This window comes from Oryzias latipes, chromosome 23, assembly GCF_002234675.1.
Source record: "Oryzias latipes chromosome 23, ASM223467v1".
Classification (NCBI taxonomy): domain Eukaryota; kingdom Metazoa; phylum Chordata; class Actinopteri; order Beloniformes; family Adrianichthyidae; genus Oryzias; species Oryzias latipes.
In genome coordinates this window covers 11268634-11288888 of record NC_019881.2, presented here as the reverse complement: position 1 = coordinate 11288888, position 20255 = coordinate 11268634, and the positions used below count along the sequence as shown (strand labels likewise).

At 40.8% G+C, this 20255-nt stretch overlaps 2 protein-coding genes across 5 annotated transcripts; both read left to right on the top strand.

The window, feature by feature from the left end:
- Positions 1-1746: 1746 nt before the first annotated feature.
- On the top strand, positions 1747-4822 carry LOC101162175 (piggyBac transposable element-derived protein 3). Of its 3 annotated transcripts, XR_002872724.1 has the most exons (5): positions 1747-1856; positions 2153-2290; positions 2418-4084; positions 4235-4476; positions 4571-4822. XR_002872724.1 is itself a non-coding variant. In XM_023952266.1 (4 exons), the coding sequence occupies exons 2-3, from the start codon at positions 2170-2172 to the stop codon at positions 4070-4072; spliced, it is 1776 nt and encodes a 591-aa protein (XP_023808034.1). In that variant the 5' UTR covers positions 1747-1856; positions 2153-2169; the 3' UTR covers positions 4073-4084; positions 4235-4822. The 3 variants fall into 3 exon arrangements, 2 of the variants coding, with proteins under 2 accessions (XP_023808034.1, XP_004083158.1); XM_023952266.1 differs by having other exon boundaries at positions 4235-4822; XM_004083110.4 differs by lacking the exons at positions 4235-4476; positions 4571-4822 and having other exon boundaries at positions 2418-4207.
- Positions 4823-9130: 4308 nt separating this feature from the next.
- On the top strand, positions 9131-12990 carry LOC101174715 (beta-2-microglobulin). Of its 2 annotated transcripts, none has more exons than XM_011491021.3 (4): positions 9131-9320; positions 10892-11164; positions 12264-12300; positions 12385-12990. In XM_011491021.3, exons 1-3 carry the CDS (start codon positions 9245-9247, stop codon positions 12275-12277), a joined length of 363 nt encoding a protein of 120 aa, XP_011489323.1. In that variant the 5' UTR covers positions 9131-9244; the 3' UTR covers positions 12278-12300; positions 12385-12990. The 2 variants fall into 2 exon arrangements, with proteins under 2 accessions (XP_011489323.1, XP_004083039.1); XM_004082991.4 differs by having other exon boundaries at positions 9133-9320; positions 12381-12990.
- Positions 12991-20255: the final 7265 nt, after the last annotated feature.

Genomic DNA, 20255 nt, shown 5'->3' with positions numbered 1-20255 from the left:
GGAGGTGTGTATGCTCTTTGATTTTGCATTTACTTGATTCTTTATATTCATGTGTGTTTGGCAATAACTCTTGTGCTCGCTTGCTGTAAACTGAACAAGTGCTGAACTCAGCACAATGTTGTCTGTTTTCTTGTCTGCACTGAGTGGATTTCCGACTAGAGATGCAGACGTGATCGTCGTTGACTGGCAGGAAAATATCTGCATGCTTGCACGCACAGACACAGCTTCTAATGACGTATTTTACATCTTTAAATATTTTATAGTTTGGGGAAGTCCCCTCAGCTTACGGTAGTTTTGAACTGTGGTTTGTTGGTGTTGAACGTGCAGAACGTTTTGGTCTGCAAATGCATCATTACAAAAACTGATATCTCTCAGTTCATCCAGATCTGAGGCTGTAGCTTTGATTTCTCTGTTCGTCTGTTCGGTAGCTGGAATGAGATGGACTAGACTCAGAAAGTCCTGAAGCAGCTCTGGGAACAGAGCAATATGCATTCTTTGTTGCAGTTTAGCAGTGGTCCAAAGTGATCAAGTCTCTGGTGGGACCAGTCACGCGCTGTCTATATTTAGGTATTTCAACTTTAAGATTTGCTCTGTGTGATTTGGAGTGTGGTCTTATAACTCATCCATTTATTATGTCTTATTGAAATTGCTTTGTCTCAGATATGAATTGGAATGTAGTTTGAATAGTCCCTCAGAAATGTCTAAAAATAATAAGGTAAAAGAGTTCAAAATGTACCTGGAAAAGAAATACGTGATGTGTTTTTAAAAAGATATGAATACTAATTTTAGTCTCTGCAGTTATTGCTCTATTTGCTCATTTTTGGGACTGTTTGTTCACACAAAGATTTTGGAAAGGGTTTATTAGATTTATTATTATTCATCTTTGAATGCAAATGTATTTCTGGTTTTGACTTTTCGTTTTAATTTTGCTCCACAATATCTTCCATAGATTTCTCCCAAAGATGGGAAAATGTACATACTGTACTGTGTTTTTAAAAACTCAAAAAAACATGATTAGATCAGTTTTATAACTAATTTATTATTTTTTCTGGCAAAATTCTATATTCATAATGTAAGTTTAATCATAAAACACTGTGTTTTACTCCTTTCTTATAAATAAAAGCAATATCACTCCTCCAACAGAAAAACTCTACCATAGATGACTTTTGTGAATATTTATGTAATGAAACCCCTAGGGTTGTTTTTTTTTTTTTTTTTTTTTTGCTTATTACGGTTGCTTTACACTTGAATTTTTGTAAATAAAGTTTTGTTTAAAAGATGCTATCCATGTCTCCACTATTGGTTATTTCAATTTTATATGGTTTTGTTTCACCGATGATAAAAGTAATCTTCACACTTATCGACAAATCTGATCTTATTAAAATGTTATGTTTATAAAAAGTAAGTTTTGTAATAAACTCAAAAAGTCTCTGAGTTAGTTGCCCAAACCAGACATCATTTAAACAGTTATTTCTTCCAGTAAATATTTAAAAAGAAGTTAAAAGCTCTGATCTTTCTCAGCTTTATAGATGAACTGCATTTTACTGTTTTTCTTTTTTTTATATGTTTGCTTCTATGACACCCCCCCCCCCCCCCATGTTAATATTGAAACTCAGATGTAGTTTATTGATCCATGTTCCTTACTAAATGCAATTTCTGTGTTCTCAATAAAGATTTGAGGGGGAAAATAGCTCGAGCGCTTCAAAAAAACACCTAGGAACCTTTCGCAAGCACTAGTTTCTGGTAGGAAAGGTCAGAGACGGAACACCATCCGGTTCGTGTTTACAAAACAAAGACCGGCTCGCGCAGAATCGCTGTTTTAGACCAACAATCGTGGAAAAAGCGTCTAATCTGAGGTGAGTTGTTCGAAGATAAAAACACGTTTGTACTTATTGTGTACTTTTATCACCAATGCGAAGCTGTAAAGTATTTATGGTGAATATTTTTGAAGATATTTGACGAGTTGGGTTTGATGCAAAAACATTTCTCAATCAATCCACAGTGGAAATTCTCCGCCAAAAACGGCTCCAAATAATAAGGCGCCGTATCTAAACTCACATGTATTTCCTTTAGAAGGAATAGTATCTATAGTCATTTTAGAAATGTTTTGGTGAGACCTAAATGTTATTTCAGTCCATTGTTATGATTTTAGATCTGCAGATGTAACGCATGGCGTCCTTCAATGGAAAGCCAGCGCGTGAACCTCGGGCCAGGGCTCCACCGGTGGACAGCGAGGACAGCTGTCTCAGTGATAGTGGGGACAGTGATGAGGAACCCACTCCTAAACCAGGTGATAACAAAATCCTGTCCAGATTTTTGAGCTTATTTGTGATTTTAATGAGTATAGCTGTGCAAACACGTTGAGTAGATAAAATACTGCTCTGTTCTGAAGTGATCTTTTTTTTTTCTGCACACAGGCGGTAAAATCAGCAGCAGCAGTGTGTGGTTTGGTGAAGGAAGCAGCAGTGATGAAGACACTGAGAAGACTCCTCTGTGCACCAGAGCTGCAGCTGCAGGAGGGAAACCAGCAGCTCCTCTCAAAAGGAAGAATGTAGTCTGGAAGACAGTGAAGCAGCAGAACTCTGATAAAAAGGTTCCAGTTTGGGTAAATTCTCTTCCTGATGGGGAGTCGGTCAGATCGCCCATCGAATACTTCCGGCACTTTTTTGATGAACAGCTTTTGGACAGTATTGTTGAACAAAGCAACGTGTACTGCAGACAGCAAAACCCAAACCATGACCTCCGATTGGATCAGACTTCGCTGGAGCAGTTCATTGGTACTGCGGTCTACATGAGTTTCTTTCATTTACCCCAGTCAAGGATGTACTGGTCCAGTGCGTGTCGAGTCCAGCAGGTGGCAGATGTCCTGTCTCGAGACCGCTGGGAAGAAATCAAACAGTTTATACATTTCAGTGACAACACGGCTCCCAACGACGACAGGCTTTTCAAAATCCGGTTGATTGTTGACTCGCTTCTCCCCAAATTTCAGGCCCTCCCTCAAGACCAAATGCTGTGCGTTCATGAGCAAACGGTCCCGATCCCAGACAGATCGGCCCTAAAACAGCAGTGCAAATGGGCGTACAAAATATTTGTGCTGTGCAACACAAAAGGTCTGGTGCATTCGTTTGATATTTACACCGGGAACACGGATCCTGCACCAGACCAGCCAGACATTGGAGCCGGTGGAAACATTGTTCTAAAGCTCGCTCAAGCTATACAAGATCACGTCAACCACCTGCTGTATTTTGATGAGCAGTTTTCCTCCTTGGATCTGTTTGTTGCTCTGGAAAAAAGGGGGATACCCGCCCTTGGGACGGTGCAGCAGGCCGCTCTGCCGGGGTGCAGTTTCAGCACGGACTCGGAGATGAAGAAGAAGGGAAGGGGGGCGTTTGAAGAGCAGCAGGCTGAGGTGGAGAACGTGGACATCAGAGCAGTCAAATGGTTTGACAGCAGAGCCGTGATTGTTGCCAGCACTTTTGCCGGCGCCCAGCCCGTCTCCACCAAACAAAGATGGGATAGAAAGCTAAAGAGGAACGTGTCTGTGGAACACCCGAGCATCATCAGCCTGTACAAGAAGTTCAAGGGTGGTGTCGATGCTCTGGATGCACTGATTAACCACTACCCCATCCACATCAGGTCCAAGAAATATTACCACCGGCTGTTCTTTCACTTTGTGGACATGGTGATCGTGAACAGCTGGTTGTTGTACCGGCGGGATTGTGAGTCTCTGGGCCTCCACAGTAAGAAGCAGATGGACTTACTGGCCTTCAGGTCGTCCATCGCACAGGCCCTCTGCATGGAAGGGAAGAACCTGATGGAGAAGAGGAGGGGTTGGCCTTCACCGGACGTTGAGCTGGAGTTCCAGAAGAAGAAACGGCGAGGTCCAGCCAAGGCCATTCCTGCACAGGAAGTCCGCACTGATGCAGTGGGTCACTGGCCAGTGGTGGAAAACGGACGCCAGCGCTGCAAATTTCCACAGTGCAAAGGCCAGACAGTTATTAAATGTGGAAAGTGTAACATTCATCTGTGCCTCAAAAGAAACAGCAACTGCTTTTTGGAATTTCATATCTAGACTGAAGCACTGAAAAGACAATCAGACAGAGTTTTGTCTTTATAATGATTTTTTGTTCATTGTGGGGTTTTGTCAGACACAAGAGTGAAAAGTTCTGTAAAAACTGTTGCATGATTAAAATCCCTTCATACTGGAGGTTTTTTTCTTTTTTTGGGAAAAACCTTTGTTTCCCATAGATTCCTGGTATCACAAGTTTGCATTATGCCTAAAATTACGTCCATTTCATATCAAATAAACTATCTTAACTTAATTTAGCATCTGTTTAAATGTAAATACTTAAATACTTTACCATAATTGAAAGTAAATTCAGCCATCAGTTTAAAAAGATCATTACTGCAGCCTCAGTTTTGTCTCTTTGCTTTTTTAGGATTTGGGGTTTGGTGTTGGTCATCTGGTTTTCAAAGGTCGGGTTCTAAATCCTTTGAGTTCCTGTCAACATGTCTACTGTTTTTTGGGGATTTTCCAACAAAGGCATGCTTTTTATTTTTTTTATTTTAGGAAACTGGATGTTTCTCTGGAACAGCAGCTGAAGACCCAGAACTTGTGATGCGGCGTTCTGTATTGAGGCTTGGAGGCGTGTCGGGTTACCTAGACATGCCCAAAGAAGCTTGCTTTATTTAGGGGACGAGCCAAAAATGAAGCTTCGCTGCCAGGTTGAACCACGTGACTGATTCAAGAAGTGGTTTGGATTTTGCTGACAGTTTTCAGAGCGATGTGAAACCCTCAGGCTTCATTAAAATGTGGACGTTTGATGGAGAGTTATGGTCAGTGGGTCTGGAGACAGTTTCTCATGGGGATGGTAAAAACAAGGCCTCATGAAACATTGAATCAATCTGATACAGTTACTTACCGGCAAATTGTGTCGTGGCTTCTGGCGTGGTCAAACAGAGAAATCAGCTGGCTGTGGGTGTGAGACAACGGAACATTCGGATTCATAAAATCAAGCTTTTTTTTTTTTTAAAGCGCTTTTCATGCGTTGCAGCTCAAAGCACTTAACGTTTAAAAACAGACGACAAAAAGTTTGAAAGAGAGGCTCTGTGGTGAGGAAACAATCAGGAATCGCTTCTACCAAGAGCCAGTTCAGCCACATATCATCGCCATAGCGTCCACCCTCACCGGACAGCAACAGGGTCCACTCCCCAGTCATGAGGCTGCGATGCTGGACTCCAGCCACCCAAGCCATCGATTACCGCGGCAACGACCTCTGACCAAACCGGCAAACCCCGGAACAAAAGACCTCCATAGGAAACACTGAAATCTTAATAAAAAGAAAGTTAAAAACAGATACACAAAATGGATTTAAATGTTAAAAAGTGAAAGTACATTTAAAAAGACTGATAACATCAAAATTACTCTTTGTAATTGCGTTTGATAATAAATAACCAGATAAGATCTAAAGGCTATGTCAAAAAGGTGAACGTATTTAATGCAACGTAACAAAGACGCATCCCAGACGAACCAATGGAAATCAACCTTTACTCTCGAGTTTTATCTATTTTTATTTTGTTGGCGTTTTGTTTACAAGCTATCCGCAAAATGCCAAACTCTTCAAATTCCTCCCAACTGATATTTCTGCACCCAGTCGATGTCTGGTTAGAACAAATGAAGCATCAAGACGTTTTATGCTGGAGCAAACCAACTGATTTCAAAGAGGCTTTAATGCTTCATGAAGCTTCATCTGTCCTTCACCTGCAGCAGCTTATTCCAAGTGACACATTGAAAATAATGCAAAAGGTTTGGACACCTTTACAAAGTTTCATTTAAAAGATTCTCAAGAATTGTAAAAATTCAACCCCTCAGTACTGCATTCCATACACTGTAAAAAATAAAATAAAAAGGCCTATGTTTCTGTGCGCTGTAGACAGAGGTGTACTGACTGAGATCTTCATTTGAAGATTTTTGAGGATAAAACCTCAGAAATTATTATCAAGCAATTTCTTCTTAGGGACTTCTTTTTGAACAGCTGGGTTTGGGATGTTGGGCTCTTACTCTGAAGGGTGGAAGCAAAAGGCTAATTCTCCTCACAGAGCTGGCCTGTGGGCATCTCTGAGAGGAAGAGTAACCCCGTAACTCTGCAGGTCAGTCTGATCACGACAGCAGCAGCCCTTCTGCCCAACAACACTGACTTCCAATGTCTGTCTGAAAGTGAACGTGCAACAGAGTCACGTTCACGTGTACTTACCTCTGAGAGAACTTTGAATGAAAAACGAAGAAGCGTTCTGCTTTTTATTCAGCTGTAACAGGAAAACAGTCTTTCCTTCAGTACTTCTGTCGCGGTCTGGAGTAAAAATCAAGGATCTGAAGAGAACAAAGTTTGGAAAATAAATTAAAAACAAGCAGAATTCAAAGCAATCAAAGATCTAAAACAAAACAAAAAAAAAAAGAACTTGTTCTCTTCAGTTGGTGTAAAACAAGAAGGTTCAAGACAGGAAACTATGGATGTATTCAAACTGGGAAAGTTCTTCGGGCCGGACCGGGTCCGCTTAATTTGGTCCGGATAGTCTGTATTCAGACTGCTGTCAACCTGAGATTTCTGTTCCGGACCAAAGTCTAATCAAAACCATGTGACTAAAGATCTCTTCGGTCATTCACCAGGAATTACAAGGACGGGGCAAAGCAACGTAAGAATAATAATAGGAGTCCTGCACTTAATCCTTGTTGGAATAGTTCTGTTACCGGTTCTGTTACCTGTTATCGTCCACCAGAGGGTGTTCCTGCAATGCCTGTCACCTTGCCCTGCTTTGATGCATCCTTCCTCATGTTTCTGGTTCTGGTGCCAAACTTAAAGTACTGCTGACTCGACTCCATTTGGAAGCAGAAGAGAAGGAGAGGATGAGGAAAGCAGAGTATGATCTACGACTCCAGGTGAAGAAATTAGAAATTGAAGCCGAAAAAGAGATTAGGCTCCGTCAGTTAGAACTTGAAGCCATGAAAATTTCTTCAGGTCAGTGTCAACCCTCTCTATCTGAAAAATCGGGGGATGCTTTAACAAAGCACGGTTTTGATGTCAGTAAAAATATTGCACTTGTACCAGCATTCAGGGAGTCAGAAGTTGACTCGTATTTCAATGCATTTGAAAGGATTGCTAGTGCACTAGACTGGCCAAAAGACGTGGCCTATTTTGCTCCATTGCAAATTGGTTGGAAAGGCCCAAGAAGTTGTCTGCTTTGTCTTTCCAGGAAAGCTTGGATTACGGTGTCCTCAAAGAAGCTATCCTATGTGCATATGAACTGGTGCCTGAGGCATACAGGCAGAGGTATAGGAACCACAAAAAGTCCAGTGAGCAGACTTTTGTTGAGTTCACACGTGTACACTGATAGGTGTTTATTCATCTCACCAAATGTCAATGAGTTGCTGAGTCTAATTGTTGCTCCACTACTGTGCTTACATCCTCGTAATTCAATTGCATTTTATTTATATAGCCCAGAATCACAACAGAAGTCGGTGGCGGTGGTCGTTTTGGTTCAGTTATTCCACAGCATGAGGCCTATTCAGACTGAGGAAAGTGTGAGCGGACAGGAGCTCAGTCCGATTGGAAACAAACCAAGACCACCTCAAAAGACACGGCAAGTTTATTTGTAAAGCAAAATTTGTACTCAAAGTGCTTCACAAAACAGGAAAATGCATTAAAATCACAATACATAACAGTGCAAAGATTAAAAACATACATAATCATTATAAAATGTACTTTAAAAGAAAAGAAAGGGAAAGAGAAAAGAGGTGACGATAAGGACCCTTCAGTTTTACACATGGCTAAACAGGAATGTTTTGAGTCTAGATTTAACCCTTAACACAGTAGAGGCCTGTCTCACAACATCAGGGAGACTGTTCCAGCTTTTAGCTGCATAAGATTGAAACACGGATTCCCCTAGTTTAGTCCTGACTCTGGGCCCCCGCAGGAGGCCGGTCCCTGAGGTCCTCAGAGTCCGAGATGGTTCATATGGCATGAATGGTGGGAAACTCAGAATTATTATGGACCGGCTCAGCCAACCAAAAAAAGATGGTGGATTAGCATTACCTGATAAAGTACGCTACAGCATCTCCTTTGAGATGTCAAGACTGACAAAGCACTGGATTGGTAAAGAGCTGGACGCAGACTGGGTCTTAGTGGAACGGGGCATTGCGTTCCCATTTACTAAAAACAACCCAAGAAAAAGCCTCAAACAATATGGGAAAGAGACCTGTGTTGTACAATCGATGATGATACATGGCAAACAATCCTTTCTGACAACGGAATTTACATCAGAGAAGCCAGCGGCAAATTTATTCAATATAAAATATTTAACATGTATTACCACACTCCATCTAGACTTCATGTGATGGGAATTAGTGAAAATGATCTGTGTTGGATGTGTCATATGTGCCATTTTGGAGTGAAGTGTTGGAGAGTATACAGGGCTGGATAGCATGTGAACTTCCCAAATCACCAAGACTATACCTCTTAGGGGACAGAAAAGAGGTACCACTACTAAGCAAAACTGGACTGGTGACATGTGCTCATCTTATTTTGAAATTATGGGGGCGGGGGGGGGCCTCACTGATGTATGTTCTGTTTTTATTTTTTTCTATTTTACTTTTATCTTTTTTTGGGTGTGGGTTGTTATGCATGTAAACTGTAAAAACCCAGTAAAATACTTGAATTACAAAAAATTCGACATTTATAATTGACTTTTGCAACACATCTGCTAAAGGACTTTGTTAAAAACAAATAGAAAATAATTTCTTTATTATTTTAATTAAGTGACAGAATGAGCGGGTGTTGAAGAAGAAAAAGAAAAATTGCTTTGGCGGATTGCTTTTCGTTTTAATTTTGAATGACAAATGCAGCTTCATTTTGAAAATGAAAGAGCATTTCTGGTTTTGACTTTTATTTTTAATTATGCAACAGAAATGCTTCCACAGTGTGCAGGCTCTGACGAGACGCCTTCAGTATCTAGCGATAACCCTGTCCGTGGAAGCACACGCATGTGTTAACTTGTTTTACCGGATCGGCATAAACAACGGCGGGGTCGGGGCTTCGTTAGAGAAATGGGAATCTGATTGGCTGAGCGGTGGCTGACGTCACCTCTTATTTGGTCTTTCTACTGAACACTTCAACAATTTTACTTTCGGTTCGTTGGTAGCTGCGTACTTTGTCTTTCTGGCTTCAACAAACGTTTCAAAGGGCTCAGAATGAAGGGGATCGTCGTCACGGTGGTTCTGTTGGTTTGCGTGGATCTCGGAGTCTCCATAAAGGAACGCAATGAACGTAAGAAACCGCCGAACCCCGCAGCGCTGTGCGGGGAAGGCCTGGCAGGGCGAGCGGCGGGGGCCTGAGCCCGACCAGGAAATAGTCCGTAAAATAAGATTCAATGTTCGCTTTACAGTGCTCTGACACGGTGAAAAGGGCAGGTTAACGGTGAAATAAGACGGAAATGTTGTTATTGAAAAATTATCGGGGTTTTTATGATCAGTTAACAATCTTTGTTTGTGACGCGAAAGCGTCACGCGGAAGTTTCTGTTTAGACAAATAACTCCCAAATGCGCCTTATTCCGTGCTGTAGAGATGGTCTTTTTTAATAAAAGTCCTCCAGAGACCTACAACGTGAACTAAACAAAGCTTTAATTATATCTATTTATATCCTCGTTTATTATTTTTAGTTTATTTATTTCTAGTTATTTTCTTTTCTTTTAACAAATGACTTTGCATGGGAATTATTTAAATCTGACTACAGAATATTCTCAAAGTACAGTTCAGGCTTTTATTTTTGTGAAAAAATGTTTATTTGACGATTTCCTGTTCAGGTGTCAGCTCAGAACAGTAAAGCTTATGATGTCACTCTCCAGGTTGACAAACACAATCAGCTGTAGGATTTAGTTATGAAAAATGAAAGATAAAATAAAAAAACTCTTTAATTTGGACAAAGATTCATTTCTGACACTATAATACTTTGGAAGTAACACGGCGTGAAACGCAGGAATCTTAGTGATCTCAGAACCCTGGCTGGACCTTGTCCAACATTTCACTGGAACCTGTTTCAGCTTGATCACGCTTAAGGCCGTGTCACGCAGTACATTTTGCACATTTTCCACGTATGAAGTTTTGGTCTTCCGTGATCAATGCGTGACACAAGAAATTCATACGTGTTTCTTGCGTTTGTCATTCGTCGATGTGCGCAGATGTCCGTCGAGGGTTTCGACTGACGGGTGTTTGCGTGAATTCGGTTTTGAGCGGTTCAAAGTTTTTGGTCGGCTGAGAATTACGCAGTTTACGTGTTTATTGCATAGTTTATACACAATTGTTACGTAAATCTTATGCAGCTGTACGTGATTCTTGAGAGATGCGTATGCAGTTTTGTGGTTTTCCACGACAATTCCACGTATGTCTAACGGACTGTACACGCGTGTACCACCCATGTATAACTTTTAAATCTTGTATGTGGCGCATATTTCACGTTCAAATTATGTAATTGACGCGCAATCGCTATTTCATTTTTGCTTTTACGTTGATTTACGTGTTCTTTGCGTGGTTTATTCGTTGGTTTTAACACGATTCATTCGCGATACATCTGTAAAAAACACAGCAATTTTTTTCACTTTTTCCACATATTTTCCTCCATCCAATATGCGCTAAATGTATGTAGTGGTTGTGTGACGCGGTCTTTAGGGTTTACAAAACTTCCTTTTTTTGCCCCCAACTCCAACTTTCACTAGTGTTGTTGCCCACAACAGTGAAAAAATTGCCCTCGATTATCAAGCTCAGCTCTTGCTTGGACAGATGCTGCATGAAAAGTGAGTTTGGAGTGATTCATTGAAACTTTTCTGCTTTGTTTCTTCCAGAAGCCCCAAAGGTCCAGGTGTACAGCCGTTTGCCCGGTACCTTGGGAAAAGAAAACACTCTGATCTGTCACACCAGTGGCTTCCACCCCCCAGAGATCTCCATTAAGCTGCTGAAGAATGGAAATGAGCTGCCCGGCGGTGGACAGACTGACCTGGCCTTTGAGGAGAGCTGGCATTACCACCTGACCAAACACGCTCCTTTCACTCCAGAGAAAGGAGAGTCTTACACTTGTGTGGTCACTCACACGACAGGCACCAAGACCTACACCTGGGGTACGTTTGCTCACGTTTTTTTCTCTCCTATTTTAGAAAATTAATCAGTTAGGCAAGAATTGTTCAGACTCCACAGAAGGCCTGTGTTTTTAGCTCTGTTTGAAACTCATTCTGGGAAGAAGATCCAAATGCAGGAACTCAGGAATCTACAAGAAGATGATGTTAGCGTCTTAAAATCAAACCTGATAAGGGTAGTAAAACATAAATGACAGGAAAAAATGTAGTACTCAAGTTATTCTTCTGTCCTTTGACATTCATTTAACTCACAAGCACCTTATTTTGAAAATCATTTTAGCTACAGAAGCACTGAAACTGTTGACTCCGGTCATACGTAGTTCTTAGAAAATGAAAAGGGTCAGAAATGGATATCTTTTAGCAAAAATGAAGACTCTGACCAAAACATAGTATTTCCTTCACTACAGGGCGCACCGGATTATAGTCAGTTTATATACCGATAATATACCGTTAGCCGCATTAGCGTATTCACAATATCGCAAACTCCCAACCTGGTTAGTAATATATAAAAAACCTGACTGATACCACTTTGCTGTGACTATGCTAACTCTTGTTAGTAACATAAAAAACACAGTCCAACACTGCTACACGTTAGTTGCGTTAGCGCATTCACAACAACACCCAAGCTTGTTTGTGAATTATAAAAGAAATAAAACAAGCAGACTGACATTTTGATAGATCACATGAGTCTTATGGTGTAAATAATACAGTAATTAGATTCCTACGCCTCTGCGGTTTCCTCAGACAACTGAGTTACTCGTGTTTTCTCTGAAGACCTGCTGGTTCTGGACGGACCAGAGACTAGCTAGTGTTCTGCAGGAACTCTGAATAAGAGCCGGAGAAAAGTGGAAGTGGCTAAACCTCAGCTGCCACGCTGGAATAGTCTATTGTCCTTCAATGCATGTGAAGGGGAAGTTACAGTGACACGTGCACCCACTAACCCACTGGGGGCAGCTATGGCTCCACTGTCGTGCCCAAGGACACTTTAACAGTCACTCGGGCCACCCAGTGTTCAGCCAGCAACCCCACACTGATTGTATTCGGCCGCTTTGATGCTTAAAGTTTTTTCTGTTTTTTGTTACAGAGCCGGATGTGTGAGCCCTGCACAGCTTTTGCTCCAGGTCAGAACCGTGTCGTCCATTTGAAATCGACACGTTTGAATCCAACCGTAACCTGTGTGACTGTGTCTGATCTCACAAAGGCAGAAAGAAGAGCCCCCCTCCCCGATGATGGGCCGCAATCCCCCTTGACGCTGCGCAGGGAGACGTGATGAAGATGACGGAAGACGAGCGAAGCTTGACTCCACTTTTCTTTGCGTCTGATTATTTTGACCCAGAACTGTCAATCAGATGAATTGGACCCCATAATGCAGAGCGGCAGCGAATCTGCACGCTGCCGTACGCATTTCTGAGCAAACTCTTTAATGATGAATCCTGTTTCTGCTCAGAACTTCAATCAACCGAGGAATGTACCAAAAAACTTCACTTTCACTAGAAAAGCGTTGCGGCAACATCAAGACACCTTAAATTAAAGATCTAGCTTTTTTAAAGCATAAAATGTATAACTTATAAAAATGAAATGTAGATCAGTGCATTCGTTTTTACCTTATGGAGTCTGTTAAATCTCAATGAACTTTACTTTATGTAACTTGTGGTGGATCTTTGCACTTTGGCTTTTGGAGCACTTACAGATGTAACTGTCGTCAGTGTGTTTTATATAACAGCTGTTTGAAAACTCTTCAAACAGATTCTCATGGAAAGAAATGTAATTCCTTCTATTCTTTTGGATTAAAGCTTCGGTAATGTCTGAAATGAAGGTCTTTCTCATTTAAATGGTTCAGTAGAAATGTGTTCATCTTAGAGGTTTGACTGTAGAGAACAGCTCATGTCTGAGGCGGGGCTTTCATGAATAACCAATTGGCGCTGACTGCATATCGCCCTTGCTGCTTCTCGGAAAGTCCCTAAGATTGAAACTGGCATGACAACAGCCTGAAGTGCTTCAGTTTTGTTTCTGTTTTTTAGTTTAATGCCAGTCGTGAGAATGATTCTTTCAAGCGCAGTGAGACATTTCCACGAGACAAGCTGCTGTTTAAAGACAAATATTTGCTGAGTTCTTTTGTGGCTCTTCACTTAAATGTTCATTTTGTTTTTTTCTCATATATTTAGAAACCTCTTAGACTGTTTTTTGAAACCCTGCGCATTTTTACTTTGACCTTGACACAAATCATATTTTTGTTGGGGGTGTAGTTTATGTAATTTAGGCTGTAAATTTTGTTATCTAACAAGATTTGAATGATGTTTTGCACCTGACGGCTCATACAAAGCTGCACCATCACACAGCTACTGTGGTTAGGGACATCTAAATGGTAGATGGGGTATACTTGTATAACACTTTATACTTTTCCTGAAGCCCCAAGGTGCTTTACAGACCTGTAAACTTTCATTCACACATTGATGTCACCAACTCATAACCACCAGGAGCAGTGTGGGGTTCAGTGTCTTGCCCAAAGACACGAGCAGGGTGGGTGGAAACCAAACCGCTCTACTTCTGCCCCTTTGTTACAGCTACTGTCTCCTTCCCATGGTTTTGGACTGTTACATAAATGGGGGCTCGTCCGGGTAATATGAGTGTGTGGAAATGTTGTTTTACATTAAATTTGGCCTAGTGAGACTGCAGAAAAAAAAAAAAAAGTTAGCCTGGGGTACCAGGTGATCAAACGTCCGTACTCTAGGCGTGAGTTGCACCCGTTTCTAAGGATTGATGGCTCTCAGAAAGTTCAGTCAAAGCTTCTTGACTCTGTCTCCTGACTCCCCTAATAAGCCCTAAAGTGACGTTCAAGTAGACTTCTGATAGTCCACACCCTTACAAAAGTGCAGAGACTCTGCTGGGCCACGGCCCCGTTTTGGCTACATTTGACTCAACCAATCCTTCCATTTTGGAGGTTGATGGCAGCAGGTGCAGTCCTTTTGCAAGAGCATCCAGAGGGAATAGAGCATCCTGTCAGCCTACTTCTGAGGTTCTTCTAGTATCAGACATGGTCGTGTCTGATAACAGAAGAACCTAAGAAGTCAGGTAATAATTCAGACACTATGAACTTTATTGAACTATCCTGTTGGCTTCTATTTCAAGAAATGTAACAAACACCAACTGTACTATTCCACCACTGAATGGGAGACATTGTCTCTGTTACTTGCACTTCAGCACTTCGAGGTGTATCTAAGGTCCAGCTCTCAGCTGGTTGTTTTTCGCACTAATGTTTATCTGGCACATGGATAATCACAACCAGCACCTTATGGACATGGCTGAGAATGAACGTGTAACCGAGCTGTCATTGGCCTGCACAGGTGGCGGCTTGTTCTTTGCTCTGCTGTCCCTCTGTGTGTGAACTGCAAGCTCTCGTTATCTGTGTTGTGAGGCTTTGTCAAAGCATCTGATACTGTGTCAGAGGACTATGTCAGAGACTTCTGTGTAATTTTTGTTTTTTGAATCGAAGTTTTACACCTTAGCTTTACACCTGGCAGCTAATGAAAAGCTGCACCAAAAGGCGGTCCTGGCTAGTATAAAAAGAGAAATGATTGTGTACATTGCATCTGAAGCATTGCCTATATTTAAGAACGGCAGAAGAGCCGTTCTCATACACAGGGGTGGGGGTGTCTGGCAATGTATTATTTTCTTTTTTCTTGTATTTATTTATTTATTTTGGTGCCCCTGAGATTGCGCCCTGGGCGACCGCCCATGTTACCCATTGGAAAAACCGTCACTGGTGGTGGAGTGTAAAAAATACAGAATAAGAAGAATAAGGTTTTACCCAATGATTCTGCTAAGTATTTTGATCAGTACTTTTTCACTGCTGCAGCAGACTCACCTTCAAAATACTGTTCTGCTTTCTCTCACCAATTACACAAACAATCAATATCGTATTTAAAAGTTCAATGCTCAATTTCAATGCTGCAGAAAACCTCTAAAAATTATTTTCTATATTTGACCTTTTCTGGAATCGCCCCTCTTTACAGACCAGATGGACTTCACCCTAGTCTACTTGGTAGTAGTAGTACTTTAACAGCTAACATTTAACATACTGTTCAATGTTTTAAAGAGGACTGACTGCCAGCTCCCCAAACATCTCCGAACCAGAACCTGGATCACACCAAATGTCTGTCCTTCTCTTAGGCCCTTTACATGGGTTATCTTCAAAACCTTCCATAACATCTATCACGTTTCCTATATAATCAATCATGACAAACCGATCCAGAGCTCAAGTCAAAACTTTAAACAGGAATTATGAAAATCTAAAACCTAAAAACTGGTTCACTGTCAGAGGCGACTCCACCCCTTTTTTTAAACTTTACAAACAAAGACAGAAAACAGGGAAGGGGTGGGGGAACTGCTGCAATTTGAATACCAGGCCATTGTTTTTAATAATTCCACTGTGCTGTGCTTAATAGTATACAGATCTCCAAAGTGTAAGTCATCTTTTAATTCTGACTTCGTAGAGCTGCTTTCAAATATTCACATAGATTTTAGTAGAATAATTATTTTGGGTGATTTTAACCTACATGTGGACGATCCATTGGACTCATGTGTTTTAAGGGTTTTGAACATTTTAACAACAATGGATTTTACACAGCATGTCAATGTTTCCACCCACTGACATGCTGAATTAGTGGGGGGGTGGGGTATTGTTGCTTATTTCTTCCCACACAAATAAATATGTCACCTATAATGGACCCTGAGGTCCCTCGCACAATTTTCCACTGTTCTGAAAGTTAAGAAATGGTGAGACGCTCCACATCTATCTATCTATGGAATAAAAAAAGCTTAGCAAAGTGCTTGAGAGTGTCCCTGTGTCCCTGTACACAGCATGCGCCCACCGCAGCTGTGACATCTTCGATGTGCGACTTTGTAACAGAGGTAACTCGAAACAACGCCACAACTATTATGAAATATTCAAGGGAAAAATCCTGATGAAGTGCTCGTTATCATAAATTAAATGAAGACGCGGAGGCCTGATGGCGTTGGACGGTTGCTTCCACAAAGTCCATTCATTTCCAACAATGGACACCTTAAAGGGCATCCTCCTGCCTATACCATGATCACTGATTTAAAAAAAAAAAGGAAAACAATTATTAATACTTTATTTTTGTTTATTTTTTAAAGTGTTAATCATTTTTCTCAAAAAGTGGACAATTTGATATGCGGTGCAACGCGTCGTCATGGTAACATCTAAACATCTCACACCGCCACTCTTCTAAACATCGCCATGAGTTACACAAAGCATCAATTCTGAGGGAGAGTTCACCTTTTACTCTTTGTCCAGTCACAGCAAAGAAACAAAGTCTAAATAATTCCTCCGGTTTCACATCTTTGTGTCTCATTTCCTCTTTATGTTCTCTTCAAATTCACCAACTTGAAGGAAACTATAAAATCACTCGTGTCTTGCTGTTCAGATAAACTGTGGAATAACGTATGTCAACACATGTATTGTGGTATTAATAAAAAGTTCGAGTTTAATTTTTTTTTGGATTGCTCAGAAAAGTGTTCCTATTGATTTTTTATGTGTTAAACTAGAGACTCTGGGCCTGATGTTTTTCTATTTTTGTCTTAATTGTTAAAGATAAAAAAAACTCTCCCTTGTTTTTGTAAAAGTAAAGGTTAAGAGTCTATTACAATTTTAAAAAAACTTCATAATGCCACTTTTGAAGTTGTATTTAATCTTTTGCTGCACCACAACATCAAAAACTTAGATGAAAATATCTAAAACTTAGGCTTTTCACAGCAAAGTTAAATTAAAAATAGATAAATTATAGATTAGAGAAATAAATAGATTAAGCAGAAGGCATGGACGTCAGTGCATCAGTGAGTACATTTTTCGTCCAAAAACACTAAGCTCTTGACTTTTTATCGTTTTATCTTAGCCCTTGTGCTGTCCTAGGCACTTTGGTATTGGGAGTTGGGTCATCTAGACCCCACAAAACAGTGCACTGTACCTTTTTTCATCAATGATTTGTGATCTTCACTGATTTCCATGGATTACGTAAAATTCTCTCCACCTTTATCCACCTTTGTCATGGTAGGGAGAACACGTCAATGGTCATCTTGACCCCATAGGATAGGACAAGGGTTATAGGAGTATAAAAATAAAGGCTTGTCTTGAATACAGTTTTAAAATGTACAATTTTCACTTAGATAATCACAACCATCTGTGATATTTATTCAGATTTGTTGTAATCTTTATTTCAACAAACATGACATTGAATTGATTCCGAACTCTAATGCACTCCTTTCATCGTGTCTTCAGTTAGAAACGATGGAAAACTGGATTAGAAAGAATCTTGTGGTCTCTTTAAAGGCTAAAAATTGGCTTAGCAAGTCCCTGATCACAGTAATAAAGTTTCCATGACTCAGCATTTTTAGTAACTTTGACCACAACAGTAATTACAGTTACAAACTGTAGAAAAAAGAAGAAAACCAGTCAAAAGACCCAGATGGCATCCGAGTACCAACCAGCTCCTTTCCTCTGTTCAGATGAATGGACGTAGACTCACAAACCACCGCTGACCTGAAAAAGTGTCACCAAACAGATTCCATGTACAGACCAGTTCTTTTCCTGCTCTTTTTCATTGACATCATTGTTAAACGCCGCGAGGGGAGAAGCAGAGACAGAAAAGATTCTTTATTTTGCATTTAGAAAAGCCGACCTTCGTCGAGCTACGCAAGTAGAGTGACGGTCAGTCCAGGTCAAAGGACAACTTCATGAAGATGAGGGACGTCTTTGATGGTTGGAGCACCAGGGCAGCACTGCGTCAGCAAGGTTCATTCTGAAAGCATGAGTCATGCGTTTCGGAGAAAAATCCTTACGCACTGACAAATGCTGAGGAGCAACCTTTGGAACAGGCAGCGAGACCTATGGTGTTATAGAACCAGGAGCAGGTATCCTGCTCACAGGAGTGCAGAGGTACAGAGCAGCTCTGTTTGTGTTTATGGACAGTCCAAAAGAGCTGCATTGATAGAGTGAATGCTGGGAAACCTTTACATCAGCTGGTTCTTCTGCACTTATTGAATCTTTATGTTATTGCATGTAGTACCCATTTTTCCACCAATCTGCTTTTAAAACACTTATTGTTGATTTCTGAGAATATAAAGGGATTTCTTGGAAAGGATCTTCAACGCTCTTTGGCTAACCCTAATCGACATGAATCAGTTGATGTGGAAAAAACGGTTTTTATGTCGGCTTTGCACCGACTTGTTACTCTTTACGTTAGCTCCGCAACAGAATCAGCTGGTTTGCGTTGATAGAGTAAATACTTCACTACTGTGAAGTGCTGCATATCAACAAAAGCCGGCTTTTTTCCACTTCAGAGTCCGCTGGAAATACGTTCATTGACGGTAAAAGAGCTACAGCAGAAAGAATGTCAACACTGGAGCTAAAGCACCACTTTTAAAGGGTTAAGGAGAATAACTGTTTGGAGTCATTTACAGAAGAAAGATGTTTTAGTGTTTGAGTCGTTATTCAGACAGGGTACAGACTTTCTCTTTCCTTCTTTTTTCTCGCTGGTGAAGCTGCAGTTCAGCTGATTTCGTGAGTTTGTGTTACTTAGAGTACCTTTGCAACAAAACTAGCCCGTTTACATGCACACAAATATCCAATCATTCTCTGATTTCTTGAGATACTAGATCTTTTAGGTAACATGGACACAGGAACATCCGATGTCTTTTATCCGATAATGGCAGTTACCTAAACATGGCTGATATTGTTTGTCATGCATGCGTCTTTATTCAACAAATATTAGTTTGACCACTGTGGAAGGGTAAATCAAATTCAGGACACAGAAGTTACAGGACACTCCGAGTAGTGCTGCGTTACCAAGGGAACCACCATTTCTAACTTACAGTTTTAGTATGTTATTTATTTTGAAGACATCAGTTACCACATTAGCTAAACTAATAGCCGCGGATGCCCCCATGTTTAAGAAGAACAGTTTTCTCTTGATGAGTTGGGATTTGAGAGGTGCATCTTCAATGAACGGTTTATTTCAAACTTAAGTCATACATAAGTGAGACAGAAGTCTCAGTGACAGAAGAGTCAGAGATAGGTCAGTCAGAATTTATTAACTGCTTTCATCATCAGTCATCCCAATTCTAGTTTGTAACATGCTATGTGTTAGCATAGTCTCAATACCGTTAACTTCAGACCTGCAACATGTAAAAAACAGACTGATACTGCTAAAACAAACGTCACTGTGATTACGCTAACTCCCTAATTAGCAACATGTAAAAAAACACAGTCCGACAGTGTTACACGTTAGCTATGCTAGAGTATTCACAATACCATCCAAGCAACCATTTTGACAGATTGCTGTGTACCAACAAAATCACTTTAAATATCAGTAAATAACCAGAATTTAAGGACCTCGTTTTCATTCATCTTCAATCTGTTTGTTCCCTTTCGGGGTCACGGGGCTGCCGGAGCCTATCCCGGCCACTTGTGGGCGAAGGCGTGGGACACACTGGACAGGTCGCCAGTCTGTCACAGGGTTCCAACGGACAATGTAAAACAGGATTGTTCTGTTTCCAAAGTCAGTTTGTAAATATCCGATTACTCCCAGTTATCGGACTACTGTGGGCTGTAAACTATAAACTGTCACAGATCCTCCACAGATGAATTTTTCCAAAACCACAAAGGACGCACAACAAAAACATAGATTAAAATTCTTCTGCTGTTTTCTTGGTTTTCATTCGTAAACAGACCAATCACATCAGCTCGGCTAAAAATATGTGCAAAAACCTGTCGGGCCTGTTTGTTTGGGCCGCTAAGGTGTGCCTCCTGGAATCTAAAATTGATCCTACTGAAGCTTAAAGTTTAAAGCTTAAGGCATCACTTCACCAACCACCTGACTCACAATCATAACACCTCCAAGCTTGTTTACATTTATACCTTAACTGTGTTCATCACAGTTACGGAACGCTGAATGATGATCTGCCCAGACTCTCCTCTCAGGGAGGACACGTCTAAACATTACACTATATCGCCTTTTTTTCCTGATAATTTTTTACATTATTTTACAATTTGTTGTTA

Excerpts from the sequence above, each read along its gene's own strand:
- LOC101174715 (XM_011491021.3), top strand. The coding sequence starts at position 9,245 with ATGAAGGGGATCGTCGTCACGGTGGTTCTGTTGGTTTGCGTGGATCTC. Across the intron at positions 9,321-10,891 it reads CATAAAGGAACGCAATGAAC|AAGCCCCAAAGGTCCAGGTG; the intron begins GTAAGAAACCGC and ends TGTTTCTTCCAG.
- LOC101162175 (XM_023952266.1), top strand. The coding sequence starts at position 2,170 with ATGGCGTCCTTCAATGGAAAGCCAGCGCGTGAACCTCGGGCCAGGGCT. Across the intron at positions 2,291-2,417 it reads GGAACCCACTCCTAAACCAG|GCGGTAAAATCAGCAGCAGC; the intron begins GTGATAACAAAA and ends TTCTGCACACAG.